At 39.2% G+C, this 15695-nt stretch overlaps 1 protein-coding gene across 4 annotated transcripts in view; it reads left to right on the top strand.

The window, feature by feature from the left end:
* The first annotated feature begins 9076 nt into the window (after positions 1-9076).
* KITLG (KIT ligand) overlaps positions 9077-15695 on the top strand; it is an 82285-nt gene continuing 75666 nt past the window's right edge. The window contains exon 1 of one of the 4 annotated variants that reach the window (XM_027593465.1): positions 9077-9666. Coding sequence is in view for 1 of the 4 variants with exons in the window: in XM_027593463.1 (XP_027449264.1) it covers positions 9652-9666 (15 nt within the window). In the remaining 3 variants the exon portion in view is untranslated. The remainder of the gene's footprint in view (positions 9667-15695) is intronic. The other 3 variants (XM_027593462.1, XM_027593464.1, XM_027593463.1) reach the window with 3 other exon arrangements.

Genomic DNA, 15695 nt, shown 5'->3' on the forward strand with positions numbered 1-15695 from the left:
TAACTCCCTGTGGCTCAATTTCCTAATCTGTAAAACAGGGTAATTGTACCCACCTTATAGGTGAATTTGATCATCTTGCTTCTCTTTATCCAAATAATGGCAATGATTAACAGCATCCTATACATAGATGGTTTACCAAATCCAAAAAGTAACAGTTGTGTTAGGAGTATTATAAGGATTATTGTATAGATCACTATAAAGATTAAATAATATATGCAAAGTACTTAGCATTTGGTGAGTGTTCCATAAACAATTATGAACTGACCTCAAGCCAATTTAATATGCACAACTTTTGGGTTATTTGTGGTATGTTGTGTGGTCACCAGATCACACTGAATGCAAATCACAGACCAAATTCTATAACACATATAGATCAGTATATTGACAAATAGATACAACTCAGGTCATACAACATATTCTTTTTTTTTTTTAAGATTTTATTTATTTATTTGACAGAGAGAGAGACAGCGAGAGAGGGAACATAAGCAGGGGGAGTGGGAGAAGGAGAAGCAGGCTTCCCACGGAGCAGGGAGCGTGATGTGGGACTTGATCCCAGGATCATGACCTGAGCTGAAGGCAGACGCTTAATGACTGAGCCACCCGGGCGCCCCACACAACATATTCTTTAAAGCTTGATAAAGTCCCAGCTTTTTGTACAGTTAAGTGCTCTCATTAACATCTTGCATGAAATATTTACTCAAGACAGACACATCATTAGAAATCCTCCCACACCAGTGACTGGAATCAGTCTCTTTATGGCTCAAGTCGCGAGTATCATCACTTCCTTGAATTCTTATACCCTATTCCCGTCTATGCCTCTAAAACAGTTTTATCCAATCCATATATCCTGAAGAGCTTTAATATTACCAATGAGCTAAGCAACCCTTGTCCTGCCTAAAAAAAATTATTTTGCCATATAGTGTGCTGTTTATGAGTACTGTCTAACATCCTTATTTCTAACATATTTTCAACATCTATAAATAAGGTAGATTTGTATGGTATAGATATGGATAATAGAAGTAGTGGCCTTAGTATTCTCTAGAGCATGGAACTTCTAGTTAGAAAACTAGCCCTGGACTGAAATTCTTCAACAGAATGCTTACAGCACTTGGGGGATGTACCTTCAATTAAATCACACACACACACACACACACACACACACACACACACACACACACACACGATACCATCCTACATATTTTAAGGTAAATGAAAGGTATCACAGCAATAATCAATCCAATTTAAGCATGCATTCATTATAAGTGAAAAAGAAAGTACATATTTAAAAATTAATTGTTCTGACAGCAATAACCTTACTTTTATTTACTATCTCACACTGTCTCACCTGGAGTGTGGTCTTCAGAATAAGAAAGGTGGTATCTCCGATTTGCTGTAAGAGCCTTTATAGCATGGAATGGCAGCTTTGAATGGAAACAGAATAAAGAAAAGGAAGGTAGGTGAAGGGTGGCTGGTGAATGTGGCTAATAATGACAATGTTTAGGGCTTAGTAGCTATTTTAAAGTTGGATCTCTAGATTCTGAAGGCCCTCTCTTTCCTCAAGGCCTCTGGAGAATAGGTTGAAAACTGGTCAAGATCCCCATAACCTCTAAAGATGGGGTCATTACAAACAGTTTCTAGCTAAGGGAAAACACAGACAATGAGCTACATTGTGAACAAATGTCTTTTATCCAAACCTGATAAGTGGTCTGATGACGCTGAGAGAGACATGAAAAATCTGCTACTTGTCTAATTAAGTTGCACATCCACCAAAAAAAAAAAAAAAAAAAAGTATCTACATTGCTTATTTCAGACTGCGGAACCCACAATAGTAAAGTTATCTGCTGCCTAGCCACCTTAATGTCAAGCCCATTCTTTATCACCTAAAGACACTCCCCAAAAAAAGAAAGGAAAAAAATTCCAAATATGTGACAGCTTCTCTGACATTCCCTGTTTATAGTTCTTATAGAAAGAGATAACCAGGGGAGGTGCATTATATCTTGTCATAGAGCTTTACAAAGTAGTATATTTATCTATGTCTCTACTCTCTTTATCAACAGTGCCATTCAAAAGTTGTACAGAGGGGCGCCTGGGTGGCTCAGTCAGTTAAGCATCTGCCTTCGGCTCAGGTCATGATCCTAGGGTCCTGGGATCGAGCCCCACATTGGACTCTCTGCTTGGCGGGGAGTCGATTTCTCCCTCTGCCCCTCACCCCACTTGTGCTCTCTCTCACTTTCTCTGTCTCTCTCTCAAATAAAGAAATAAAAATGTTTAAAAAAAAAGAATACTTTTTTCAATTAGGAAATAAACCATGCTCTAGAAACTTCTCATTTAAGTGACTCATTAGAAAACACATTTCAAAAGAAGAATATAGAAAAGAACATTGCCACAGTTGGAGCCACAAATCTCTTTTAAAATCAGATAACTGAAGAGGGTAACATCACTGCCAAAAACACCAACATAAATTAATTAATTTATCTAATACACATAAAAGTTATGAGACATACATGAAAGTCATAACCAGGAAAATTATGCAAAAATGTACAATTAGACAATATATTTTTAAAATGTCATGGAGCAGAGGGACCTCTGGTAAAATATTTATTTGTAACATTTATTTGTAACATTTCATGGTATTTGAACATCTAAGATATATATATGTTCAACAGTGTCCAATATTCTGGGAATACAGACTATAGAGAAGCATATTCCCAGAATATACATATCATTTAGAAAATTGATTTCAACTTTTCTTCTTTGCTAGAAATCCTTTTCTGAATAGTCTTTAAATCATTTCTTATTAATAATAAATCACTCTTTACTATAAACAAGGGTGGAATATTTACTCTTTGATCTTGATTCCTTAGAGGTAGTGCTTCTGGACTAGTGTTTCATAAGTCAGTTCCAGAGATGTGGATTCTGCCCCTCATTCAAATTAGCCATTTGTGGCCTCAGTTTCTTCATCTGTGGATTAACTATGTAAACTACATTTATCAAAATTGTCTTTTAGTTTTAAAAACTACACGTTGGGGCGCCTGGGTGGTTCAATCGGTTAAGCATCTGCCTTCAGCTCAGGTCATGATCCCAGGGTCCTGGGATAGAGCCCTACATGGGGCTCAGCAGCGAGTTTGCTTCTCCCTCTGCCTTCCACTCCCCCTGCTTGTGCTTGCTCTCTCCCTCTCTCTCTCTCTCTCTGTCACATAAATAAAATCTTAAAAAATAAAAACTACATGTTCATGAAATAAGTTTCTGAAATCTCAAAGGATTAGAAAAAGACAAGTAAAATGTTTTTATAAGTTAATTGAAATACCTTTTTTATTATAAAATAAGTTTGAGTCAAAAATGTTTGTTAAACTTTTAGTAGCAAACATAATGACATGAAAACATAGTTGTTTTATGAAGCCCTATTTCCTATTCTCTCTCTAGAATGTTCCCATCAAATTCCCACAGCTCACTTTACTCTTTTACTCATCACATTTTGAACAATATCCTTTTCTCCTTCACTGAGGATTCATGTATTACAAATTAATTTTCCCATTAATTATAAACCTAATTAAGGTTATAAAGAATGAACAGACACTCTGCTTCAAAGAGGAAGTGTTATTTGAACCAGGATTTGAATGATGAAAAGGAGATTTCAGGCAGAAAATAGAGAAAAAGCTATTGCATGCTAAAGGGACAATGTGAACACAAGAACAAAGGCGTCAAAGAGAAAATGTTAAGAGGTCCAGCATGGCTAGTCGGACAGAAGTGGCTGGTATAGCAAATGAACGTAGGGAGCTACAAATATTGTGGCCAAATTGTGAGGAACTTTGGATTTCATTCTCTAGGTACTGAGAATCAAAATACATTTATAGACAGTGAGGTGCTGTGACTAGATTTTTACAGATGCTACTGAAATGTTGGCAGTGAAGTTGAAATGGACTGGAATAAAAAAAGACCAGGAACAGGGGGACCACTGGTGGGTCTGATGAAATAGTTAAAGTGAGATCCATGAGCCTCTGAAGTAGGGCAGTGGACAATGGAAATGGATATTGTGTTTTAAAGGAAATCATTAGTCATCTAGAGGTATTAAAAAATATTTGTCAAGTTGATTAATGAATAAATGATATGAATTATTTCTGTAAGGTTAAATTAATAATTTTAAATATGCCAAGAAATTCCTTCATGAAGATCCTTTGGATTTCTTTTCTCTCATATTCCTACTAGAATATTTAAATAAGTTTATTCCTTTAGAATTTCTTGATAATATCACTTTTTCTTTGGGCCATAATGGCTAATGTCTTCTTGATTATTTGATAGGTGTAGAGATAATGATCTGTATTACAATTATCTCCATGAAACACTAATTCTTTTATTTTGTCAATCAAACTCCATTTGATATAGGATCAATATTTATTGATAACACTAAATAGAACATTCTGAACTAATATTACTAACATTTCTAGAATTTCACAAAAGAGTTTAAACAAATTTTTTTTAAAAATCCCTCTGATTTGGTATTATCCAGGTTCAACTTTTTTCAGAAATGTTAATTATTTACTGTTGGTTTTTAAATTGGGCCTATGGTTAATTTTTAGCTACAACATAAAAGAAAAAGAAGGCAAACTACCAATAATTTAAGTATTTAGTATCCAGTAATTTAAGTATTTGCTAATCTTTTTTCCATAACCAAGGAAAAAATGAACTAAACAAATGGGTTTGATGGTACTCTCTGAATATGGGTTATTCAAAGAATACTCCATAAACTGATGTTTTTTTCATCATTTTTAAGGCTGGTAAAATCACATAGGAAGGATAAAGGAAGATTCACATTTTTGTAGTGTGGCAACTCCACAGGAAAGAGGTAATCTTTCCAATTAACTTTAGCAGATAAGTTCCACAGTGGATTCTGACGGGTCCATCTTGGGTGTTGTACTCCTACCTCACCAACTCCTACGTCTGGCTTCAGGGGGGTCGGGGGTCGGGCCCACGAAGAACCTTGTGAATTACAATCCCTCATGAAATACATGAAATCCACTGTGAATTCTCCTGGAAGGAAATGGGGGTGCTGATAGAGCAGAGAAGAATAGGAAAGTGTGCTGGGCAGATAATAAATGCTTACCATGGTCCATATGCCTGGATTAAAGCAATGCTCTTTCTACTTACTGTTTGAAGGACATTTAAAAAACTACTTTATCTTGTTGGTTCTCAGTTTCCTTATCTATCAAATAGAAAAATTATCTCTCTCACATAATTGTTGTGAGAAGTTAGTGACATAGTATAAACTAAGGGCCTAGCACAATCCCTGCCTCATGTCTGGCATCAGTAACTTAATTAGAGCAGTATTAAGAGATTCACTATGTTCTGCTCACTGGACTTGACACTGATGATAAAATAATGAGTGAGGACAGTCATAGTCAATGACTTTAATCAAATACTCACCCAGACAAATGTTAAACTGCAGCCGCTTTGTAAGTGCTACACAAGAGAAGGAATTCATACTTGAGTTTATATTAAGAGGGGAATTGACCGAATCAGAGGTTAGAGAAAGCCTGCCTACGGAAGAGGATATAGAGAATATTGAGTTGAGAGCTAATGAGGATGAGAAGATATTTACTAGGCAAAGAGAAAAGGGTTGAGCAAAGTGGTGTAAAGCAGAGGCAAAAGGAAGGAGATATGCAGAGGCTCTGAAATGGGAAGAAATTATGAGGAACATAAAGAAGGCCCTTGTCTGAGCAGGGGAGCACAAAGTGAATTCACTTTGGAAAGGCAGCAAGGGGCCAGACCCTGGAAGCTGTGAAGGCTTTGCTAAAGTATTTATTTCTTTATCCCAAGAGCAAATGACAAGCCACCAAAGAGTTTTCAGCAGAGGAAGTTACATAATCAAAATGTGATTCTCCATTTCCATCTCTCCCAGAGATGGGAATGGATGGCAACCTCTGGTCTGGCCTGGTTAGACAATAACAGTTTTAGTTTGGGGTGCCTGTTTTTTAAAGAAAGGTATTGAAAACAACATGTGTGTCTAACACAGGGCAGTCACAAAATGGTAAATAAACAGATGTTTCACATGCATGAGACAAGACTTACAAGACTTATTTACTAAATTAGACCTGTCTCGTAACAACAACAAATACTAAACTGAAAAACATAAACTGTTTCCAAAAATTAATCAAAACAGCATGATGGACAAAGTAGCATTGAAAGAATGCAAGTAAAGATGAGATTATCATGGAGAGACTTTCTTCAAAATGTACCAAATGTTGAACTCCCTGAACCCTATAATGGGAGCCTACTGTTTTTGCAAGAAAACATTCACCATGTCTCCTATCCACTTGGGGCATAGCCCTGACACTTGTTCACTTTTAAGTAGCTCCTGGTTTCCTTCTGCTAAGGGACTGGATACTGGCCTGTGTCTCCTCCAAAGGTCTGCCTTCAAGGGAGATCTCAGGCTTTCTGACCCACTTTTGACCTCCCATGAGCTTGCTGGAGAATCTTTGAATTGCATACTAGCTCCTTCTAATCTCTTCGATATCTGCTTTTTATTTTCCTGACTTGATTTCAAATAACATGATTATGCAGCAAAACTGTGGTGAGCAATATGAAGGAAACAAAAGATAGAGTTAGTGGATAAGAGTTAATGGATAAGAAAGTCAGTGATGATTTAAATTTAGCTAGAGCCATTGAGCTGTGCAGGTGGGAGGAGGAGACAGAATTGAGAAGGGAAAAGGAGGGAGGAGCAGGGAGAGAGGGTGAGAGTACACTGTAGAAGATGAGTATATTGAGTACTGAGATGAATGACTTAGTTGAATAAAAAGAAATTCACCTGAATTTCTGAGAGGTTCACCTCCTGGTTTCTTTAAACCTGGCCTAATTTATTAGCCCTTCCTTTCTGTTAGCTTCATAAAATTAGTATGGTTAGATTGATGTTTGCCAAGTTTTTGTAATTCTACCAACTTCACGATTTTTGTCACATATGCCTTCCCTTAGTACTAGTTATTATTTATTTAATATTATACCCTAAACTGTCTTTAAATTGAGCCTTTAAATTTTTTTCTAAGAAACAACTTGGAATCATCTGTTTGATGTGATATATATGCATATTATATAAAAATATATACATTTTAATTTATACTCATTTGATAAAATAAACAAAATATTAATCTGTGCACCACCTAAAATCATCCTGGGAACCTTTACAGCTATGCATGTCACACTGATATACCCATGATTTGAGGCAAGGTCATAGAGCCTGCAGCAGAATCTGAAACAACCTTTCTCATACTCATTTCCCTTTCTATTATAGTAATGCATTTCAGGAGTATAGATCCTTTATGCATTATTTGTATATATATGAAGTGTTTGGAAGATTTTGGCATAGCAAAATTACCCCCAAGGGCTGGTTAAAATTGGGATTACCTGAGTGGAGTCATTAATTAAATGATTTTCCAATACTGTCATACTTACTTCTGTTTTCAGGCTTCTTTCCACTTCTGCTTAAAGTGGTTTGCAGCACCATTCTGACTGAGAGTAATAACAGTCATTTAATACTGTGAACTTTTCTTGTGGTTCTTTTTTTCAAACATTTATTTTCATTAACTATGGACGGGGAAGTGGTCTTCTAGTTGGGAGCTCCAGCCACGTGGAGCAAAGCACTTGCTAAAGGATGCACAGTGACATACCAAATACCCAAATTTGTTTGCTATTAAGTGAAAGTGGCACACAGATTAATGACCCCCCAAAGATGTTAACATCCTAATCCCTGGAACCTGTTAATATGCTATGTTACATGGCAAAGGGGAATTAAGATTGCAGATGGAGTTATTATTGTAAATCAGCTAACTTTAAAATAGGCAGATTTTCCTGGATTATCCACAAGGCCCTTAGAAGTAGAAGAGGGAGATGGAAGGGAAAGTCAGAGTGGTTTGAGGTCAGAAGAACTCAGCTCACCTTTGCCGACTTTGAAGATGAAGGAGGCCATGAGCCAAAGAATGTGGACAGCTTCTAGAAGCTGAAACAGGCAAGACAAGGAATTCTCCCCTAGAGTTTCTGTAAGGAGTGCAGCACTACCACTAACACTTAGTCCAGTGAGATCCATCTTGGACTCCCAATCTCCAACCTGCAAGATAATACACTTGTGTTGTTTTAAGCCATTAAATTTGTTGTTATTTGTTACAGCAGCCATAGAAAACTAACCCAGTGAACTTCAAATTTTACCTAGTTTCTGCTTTCATGGTTATAAGTTTGGCATATTTATTTTTTAACAAAGGCACACTGAACTAATTATGCAAATTTGGAATCCTACTCTCATTAAAATACCTAATTCCTAAATTTATACATTATTCTTGTTCCCCAAAATTATTGATGTTATGTCTGGTTAACATTTTCTTCTAAAAAATTAACACAATTCTTTTTAATGGTCTCCAGTTACAAGAACAAAAATAGAAGGGTTTTGGAGAGGCAATAAAATACTTGTTCTAAGTATTTTTTTAAAGGCCATATAGCCAGAGGGCTCTGAATTCAAATTAAGCTGTACCATTTACTAGCTGTGGTTTGGGAAAATTGACCTAAGCCTCTGTTTCATCATCCATAAAAATGGGAATAAAAATGATAGGACCTGTACAATAAATTTGAGGAAAAGATTTACCAAAAGAATCTACCAAAAAGTCCTATGCATGACACCTGGTATGTAATTAAGTGCATCACATAATGGCGTTAGCTATTATCACTGTTTTTTCATTATCTTTCTGGTTTCGAAAATATCTCTAACAAAAAAGTACAACTTTCAAACACTTGCTGTTATCGACCTGCACATTTAATAATCTATGGCTTCTCTTTTAATGTTAATTTCTAAAGCAGCAGTAAACCATTCTGAAAATAGCATCTCCCTTAGCAATACTTAACCCTGAGTCAACAATTTTTTTTAAATTATAAATATTCATTCATTGACTAAATTATTAAAAAATATTATGTTAGAGGAGATAAGACAATGGCCTAACTACGGATTCCAATTAAGCTCCCTCACCCCACCCCCGCCCCCAAAGCGGGGCGGGCTGAATTCTTTGCTAGGCACCCAGTGAACTCCTCTAGCGAACCGCCCCAGTGTCAAAGGGGGAGCTCCCAGCTCTCGCTAGCGCGCGTCTGTCCCCGGGCGGTGCCAGGTGAACCCCGGCGGAGCTGAGAGGCCGAGCTGGGACTCGCCACACCCGGCACGCGGCGCGAGAGGCGGCTGCAGGTTAAGCTTCACCCTTGGCGCCCCCGTGGCTTCTCTCTGGTGTGCGCTCGCGGCGGCCAGGCGAGGGGAAGCGCTTGGCCTGATTTGTTCAACTTCGGGGGCATTGGCCGCGCTCTGGCCGCCCTCTCGGGTCTCCCCCCCGCGCCCCTGCCCCGTCTAGCTTCCCCAGGGCTCCGGAAGGGAAGGAGGCGTGTCCGGAGCAGGCGGGAGGGACCGGTATAAAAGTGTTGGCGGCCCGCCGGCCCAGGCTTCACTTGCCGCCTTGCGCCGGGACGAGGAGCGCCGCGGGAAGCACGGGCCGTGGAGAGGGCGCTGCGCTCGGGCTACCCAATGCGTGGACTAGCTGCAGCCGCTGCTCGTGCAATATGCTGGAGCTCCAGAACATCTAAACGGAGTCGCCACACCGCTGCCTGGGCTGGATCACCGCGCTGCCTTTCCTTATGAAGAAGACACAAGTGAGTAGGGCGCGCCGGGAGCTTGCCGGCTCTCCTAGAAAATCGCGCCCGGAGCCTGGGGGAGGCCGGCTCGTCTCGGCACCGGCTGCCGGGGCGTGTGGGGCTGTGCCCGCGGGACGAGCCAAGAGGTTGCGAGGGAGGCGGGCGTGGCGTGCGAGTCGGAGCCGCCCTGGCCGGGTGAGCCAGAGAGAGGGAGTGGGAGCGATGAGAGGGAGCTGGTGTCAAGTTTAGAGCCGCTGCCGTTAAGTTTGGAGCTGTCAGTCGGGAACCGCAGTTCCTGTGAAATGGAAGGGTCCGTTCTTTGGCCGGAGAGTTAAGTTACTACGAGAAGGCATTTCTTTGCACGGGAGATATTTTCCCGTGGATTCCGGGAGATTACAAAACAGCTCCCAGCGCACCACGGTCGCTCACTCTCGAACCCAGGTTTTTGTGCAGCCCCGAGGTGGGCGCGGGGCTCGTGCGGACAGGGGTGCAGCTGCCCCTTAACAGCCGCGCTCCGCGGGGCGGAGAACCTGCCCGGCCAGCCCCGGAAACTTGGCTCTGCGCGGTCTTTGCCAGGTTTGCGGCTCTGGGTGAGTTTCTAGAGAGCCATAGATGGGGGGTAATACCACCACATTGCACCCACCTTCTTCCAGTACAGAAGAGAAAAAAAGTTTGTTGTTTTATTTTGTTTTGTTTTGTTTTAAATAGGTACCTCTAATGATAGTTATTGAGGTAATTTCCCAGGGCAGCTAAATTGTGCATTATACATAAACACTGTGAGTAAAGCACCGCCCAGGGGTACAATTAGAATTTTTTTTCCCCCTTGAAGCAGATATCTGGCTTATAGTTTGGAAAGGGCTGCCATGGTACTCCCACCCAGAGTTCCCTTCTCCATTGCAGTTCTTACCTCTTCCCACTTCTCCCCTTAGGAATTTATCTGTGTATCTGCCCCGAGTTGGGTAAAGCTGCCCTTTCACCCCCCAAGAGGATCTATCAGAGACTGCAATTCCGAGGGGGTGGAAGTGGTGGGGGTAAAAGGAAATTGAGACTTTGTCCAAATCGTCTATTTAGAATGAAGGCATCCATGTGCTGAAGATGCTTTACTGAATGAATTGCTTCCTATCCTATTTTAAATTGATGTGTGGGCCTGGGAAATGTACACATTCAGAAGGAAGTAGGAAGAATGGAGCCCAGTGCACAGGTGGAAAGGGCAGGGGGAAGGGACGTTTCCTGGCAGAAAGGAGGTTTGTGCAGTCTGGAGGGCAGCTGCCCAAGACTAAGGAGGGGAGCACAGGTTCCTGGGGCAAGAAGGTTAGGTTATAGGCAAAGCATTGAACACCACACCCAGGATCACCACACTGTGCTGTTGAAATGTGAATGTTAGAGACTGGCACCGAAAGAAAAAGTTTTAATGAAATTATTTGACTTGTACAAGCTTTTTCCTTTGTGGAATAATAAGGGCAGGGGACCAATTCTTGTTACAGTAGCATCTCACCTGAATGGTAGTGGTGAGAGCTGGTGGAGAAACCGCTACCTTCTAGTTCGGGGGAAAAAAAAAAAAAAAAGCCTAAACCTTCTTATTTAAACAAGAACACAGGAGACAGATCAGGTTAATGTCCAACACTCCAAAGGGAGACGATGTACTACCATGTCACTTTGAGAGTCAGGAGGATTGATGATCCTTGCACCCTTGCTTTGCAAAACAAATGTGAGCTCTGTAATCTCCTTTCTCGCTTTGATTATATGGCTGTGTAAATCGGATTACATGGAATAATTCCATTGAAAACTAGAAAGAGGTTGATCTAGCCTGAAACGCTCTGGTGTTTGTGACTCAGTGCTGCCGACCAGGGACATTTGAGACTGCTAAATATTTTAGAAATGTGACCTGCTCCAACCAAGTTAAAGTGCAAGCCCTTGGGGGATCTTGCTGATGTTAAAGGGTTTGCAGGCAAAGGAGGGCAGTGCCCTTGTTGAATGAAGGCATTCATTGCCTGGGATCTAATGACCTTCAAGGTTTCCTTTAAGGATACTTCTAGCAATTCCACATTCTTGCCACTGCAAAGGAAGACACTTGGAAATAGTAGGAAATCAATAAAATCATGGAAATAGGGGAGGGGGATTAGATCCTCCTTCAAATCGTTAAATTTCCTAATCCAAAAGTTAGAGAGAAATTTTCTGTGCAGTTTCTATGTGGATGGAGAATAGCATAAGGAAATTAGACATTAATAAGTAAGGTCATTTGTTCTACTGCATCTAATGTTATCCTTGCCAGGGAAGAATGTCTATTAATGTTCAACAGTTTAAGTAATCATTTATAAATATGGCATCAAACCAGAGTTCCATCATAAGGCAAATGATTCTGTACGTTTCCATTACCGACGATACAAAATGAGAATTTAATAATAGTAATAAGAATAATAAGTTTTAACTTGAATTATAAATTCTTCAAGAATCCCAGAGACACACAGGCATTCTGGCTTTTCACTCAAGCCAAGTGAGTGTGGAAATTCCATCAACAACCACTTGGGGATTGATAAATGATTCTGTCATTTATTTAGCTTGGGTGATGGACTTCAGTATTTGGAAAACAATTACACGGGCAGTAGTCCTTAGGAGCAATTGTAACAATAAATTGAGTCAGGAGCCTACAGAAATGAATGTGCTTTGCATCTTTCTGATTGTATTTTATTCATATTGTGTGGTTTTACAGTTTCTGAAGAGAATTGTGGCACTGGTTTAGAAAGAACATCTATTTCAATGTGTAGTCGTTTTTTTCCATGTAATGCTCTGATATACTGGTATATTAAATAACAATTGTGCAGCATTTTTGGCAAGAACAATTAGAAAAGAGCTGTCAGTTTAATGGGCCTCGCGCCATGTTTATCAATGTTGTACTTATATTTTAGTTTTGAAATGGTTTGTGAGAGTTTTCATGACTGCTGTCAGTTTTAGAAATACTAAGACAGGAAAAATTCATCTTGCAAACAGTGTAGAAAGGCCATTTTAGGCACACATTAGTTTTCAGAAAAGAAATAAATAGAATGCTTGTTTGTTTATGTTATTCCAAAGAAAATATCCTCTTTTGTCTTTATGAAATTTGTCATCTGTGTGATGATGCAAGTTTTTAGAAAAAATTTAACATTTATGAAAAGAGCAATTTTAAATTTTGTCCTTAAAGTCACTCAATTTGGAATGCATGCTTTGAATAATTCTAATTTATATACTTTTAATTGATACATTCTGCCAAGACTTTAAAAGTCAAGTGCTAAGTCAGTTACATTTAATAGAAAACAAGGAAAGTAACCATATGGAAATCTGAGGGCCTGAGCCAAACCAGTTAAAATTGCTAAATTTTATTTATGTCTAACTACCAATTTGAAGATAGTGATTGTGTCACATTTTTTTCTTTAATGATAAGTGACTGAAATTCTTCCATCACCATAAATAACATAAAAAAAAAAAAAATCCCTGCCCAAATAGCTAGTCAGAATATTGGAGGAAAGTTTCTTGCATGGTCCATTGAACCCCACTGCATGTGCCTTCCCCATCCATGTCTAGGAAGTACCTAAGCTATAATGGAAAGATCCTAGGCTCTTGCTTTTGAAGACTTAAATTCTGATTTCTTTTTTACCACTGGTAAGACAAATGACCCTCAGGCAAATGGTTAAACTTCTTAGGATTTTCAGTTTATAATCTGTATGATGATTATCAACTAGTTATAAAGATTCTTCTCATGTGTTGATTGTAAAGGATTAAACAAAATTTTATATAGGTCTTTATCCCAGCACAGTGGCTTACTGTAGTTACAATCAGAATTTATTGTCCCTGAGAAGAGAATCGCCTTGCCGGCAACTTATAAGCCAGTGAAAAACTGGCTATTGCGTCTAAATGATGCTTAACCAGCAAAGCAGAGAGATCAAGTTTTTATAAAATCTGGATCTATGGATTCAGTGCCTCCCATTATAGATTGTTATCTGTTTATAGACTGTGATTAACACACATCAAACTAGGATTGTGTGAAAACAAAGGCACTGTGTGGCATGAGCACTGTTCAAGTTTTTCTTTAAAGGTAAAACTAAATAAGAGCATTAGAATTGAAAATAAAAATAGAAACTGGAAATATTGTTACCATATCTGATTCGCTTCCATACTTCCAGAGATTCTTGCTTTCTAAGTTGCCTCGGTATGATTCTGAGAGTTTATTGTAGACTAAAGATACTTGCTTTTCTGAGGGAGGCCATGCATTCATTCTGCAGGGTGTCCTTTACCTGGCAACATGCAGTAACTTTTTTTTTTTTCATTATGCAAGTTTGTAAGTTTTTTTTTTTTCTTTTCTCGATTACCTTAATGTGCCCTTTTGTAAATTAGGGTGTAAAGCATTTGGATATAAATCTGAGGAATGATCTTTTATCTTTGTTTTCCAGTACATGAATCATGAGCAGCTGCAAGAGACTCTTCTGGTGTTAGTCACCTGTGTAGTCAGAACAATTTATAAAACAAATTGAGGGAACACCAGGATGCTTATATAATCTATGCTGTTTTCAGAGTTATTTTGTATAGACTTCATTTCATAGAAACCATTGACTATAGCCTTACTAATTTATAGATGCAGCAAGATGTTTTTGCCTTTTCACTTAAGTATGTGTATACTAAAAACTGTTTACAAAGGTTAAGAGTTTGAGAAAATTGTCATTATTTCATCTCTACCTATTTCCTTCTGTCCAGAAAAAAAGGAGATGGGTAGGGGTGGGTGATTTTCTTATAATTAGGCCTCATGGTTCTTTTTTTAAAATCACAATGTATGTCATCTAAAGAAAGACTGTTCTTTATGTAGCTCTCTTTCTCTTTTGGCTACATTTTACTATTTTTCTAGGTTGCCACATTGACTTGGATATTAGGGGATGGAATTCTTTTACTAGCCCAGATACTAAGCTGTATGACTTGGGAAGGCCTTTTAATCTCTTCCAACTTGGATTTCCTCAACTGTAACGTGAGAAGGTAGGAGTAGGTGATTTCTAAGCGCCTTCCAGTTCTAAAATTTTCGATTTCTAAGATACCAGTAAAATAGAGGTTTGAACCTCTCATTTACATGACATTTAAGCTTCCTTTGATTTGGAGATTTATGTGGCCATTGCTTTGGTTTGGTGTGAATGCAAATTATAACCATTGTTTTATGATTATGAACCAGTCAATGGAGAGAAATGAAAGAGATTTAAGTTATAGGACATTGTACTTTTAGCCATTTCACTTACTACTTGATAATTCTCTATAATAAGAATGATATTTATACTTCCTATTTTAGCAATATCCATAGTTGAAGAGGATCTTTCTCTCTTCTTACCTTTAAATTCTCTAGGGGAGGAAGAATCCTAAGGCAAGGTCAGACAGCCAGAGGAGGTAGGCTTACAAAAGGTAATGAATGCCTCCCAGTATTTGCTTCTCTTTGCTACCCCTGCAGTCTCCAGCATCTATGTGCAGGAAGTAGAAAATGGAGAGAATCTGGTCATGCAGGAGAAGTCTTAGTGGGCAGTATCAGAGGAATGGGTCCTATTCAGTGCGGATCTGGCTCCAGTCTTGCCCAAATCTTGGGCAAGTCTTGGGCAAGTCATGGGCAAGTCACAGGCAAGTCTCTGAGTGGTAGTAGTATTACTGGGAATTGCACCCTAGAGTTAATCCTGAGAAAATAGTGAAGAGGAGGGGTCTGTAGCTGGATTCACAGAAGCTGAAAAAAGAGGGAGCAGCCCTTTTGCTTGAGTGAAAAGACAGTTTCCGCGGATGACCGTTGGCCGAGTCTTTCCTTGCCCTGGCTTTTTGCAGATCTACTACAGTCTCTGGAACACCTCTCGCCTGTCCGCCTGCCTTCTTTCCTTAGCTTCTCTCTAAAACTAACATTAGCTGAGGTTTGGGGCAAGCCTAGTAGCCAGCAAGACGTTTTCCTTAGCAGTCAGGAGCCATGACAGTCCTTTTCTTGTTGACATGAGAATATTCGAAGATCAGTTGGACCTCTCCTCCCGACAAGGGACCATGGATTCCTCAGAAAATATGGT

The sequence above is a fragment of the Zalophus californianus genome, chromosome 9 (genome assembly GCF_009762305.2).
Source record: "Zalophus californianus isolate mZalCal1 chromosome 9, mZalCal1.pri.v2, whole genome shotgun sequence".
Classification (NCBI taxonomy): Eukaryota; Metazoa; Chordata; class Mammalia; order Carnivora; family Otariidae; genus Zalophus; species Zalophus californianus.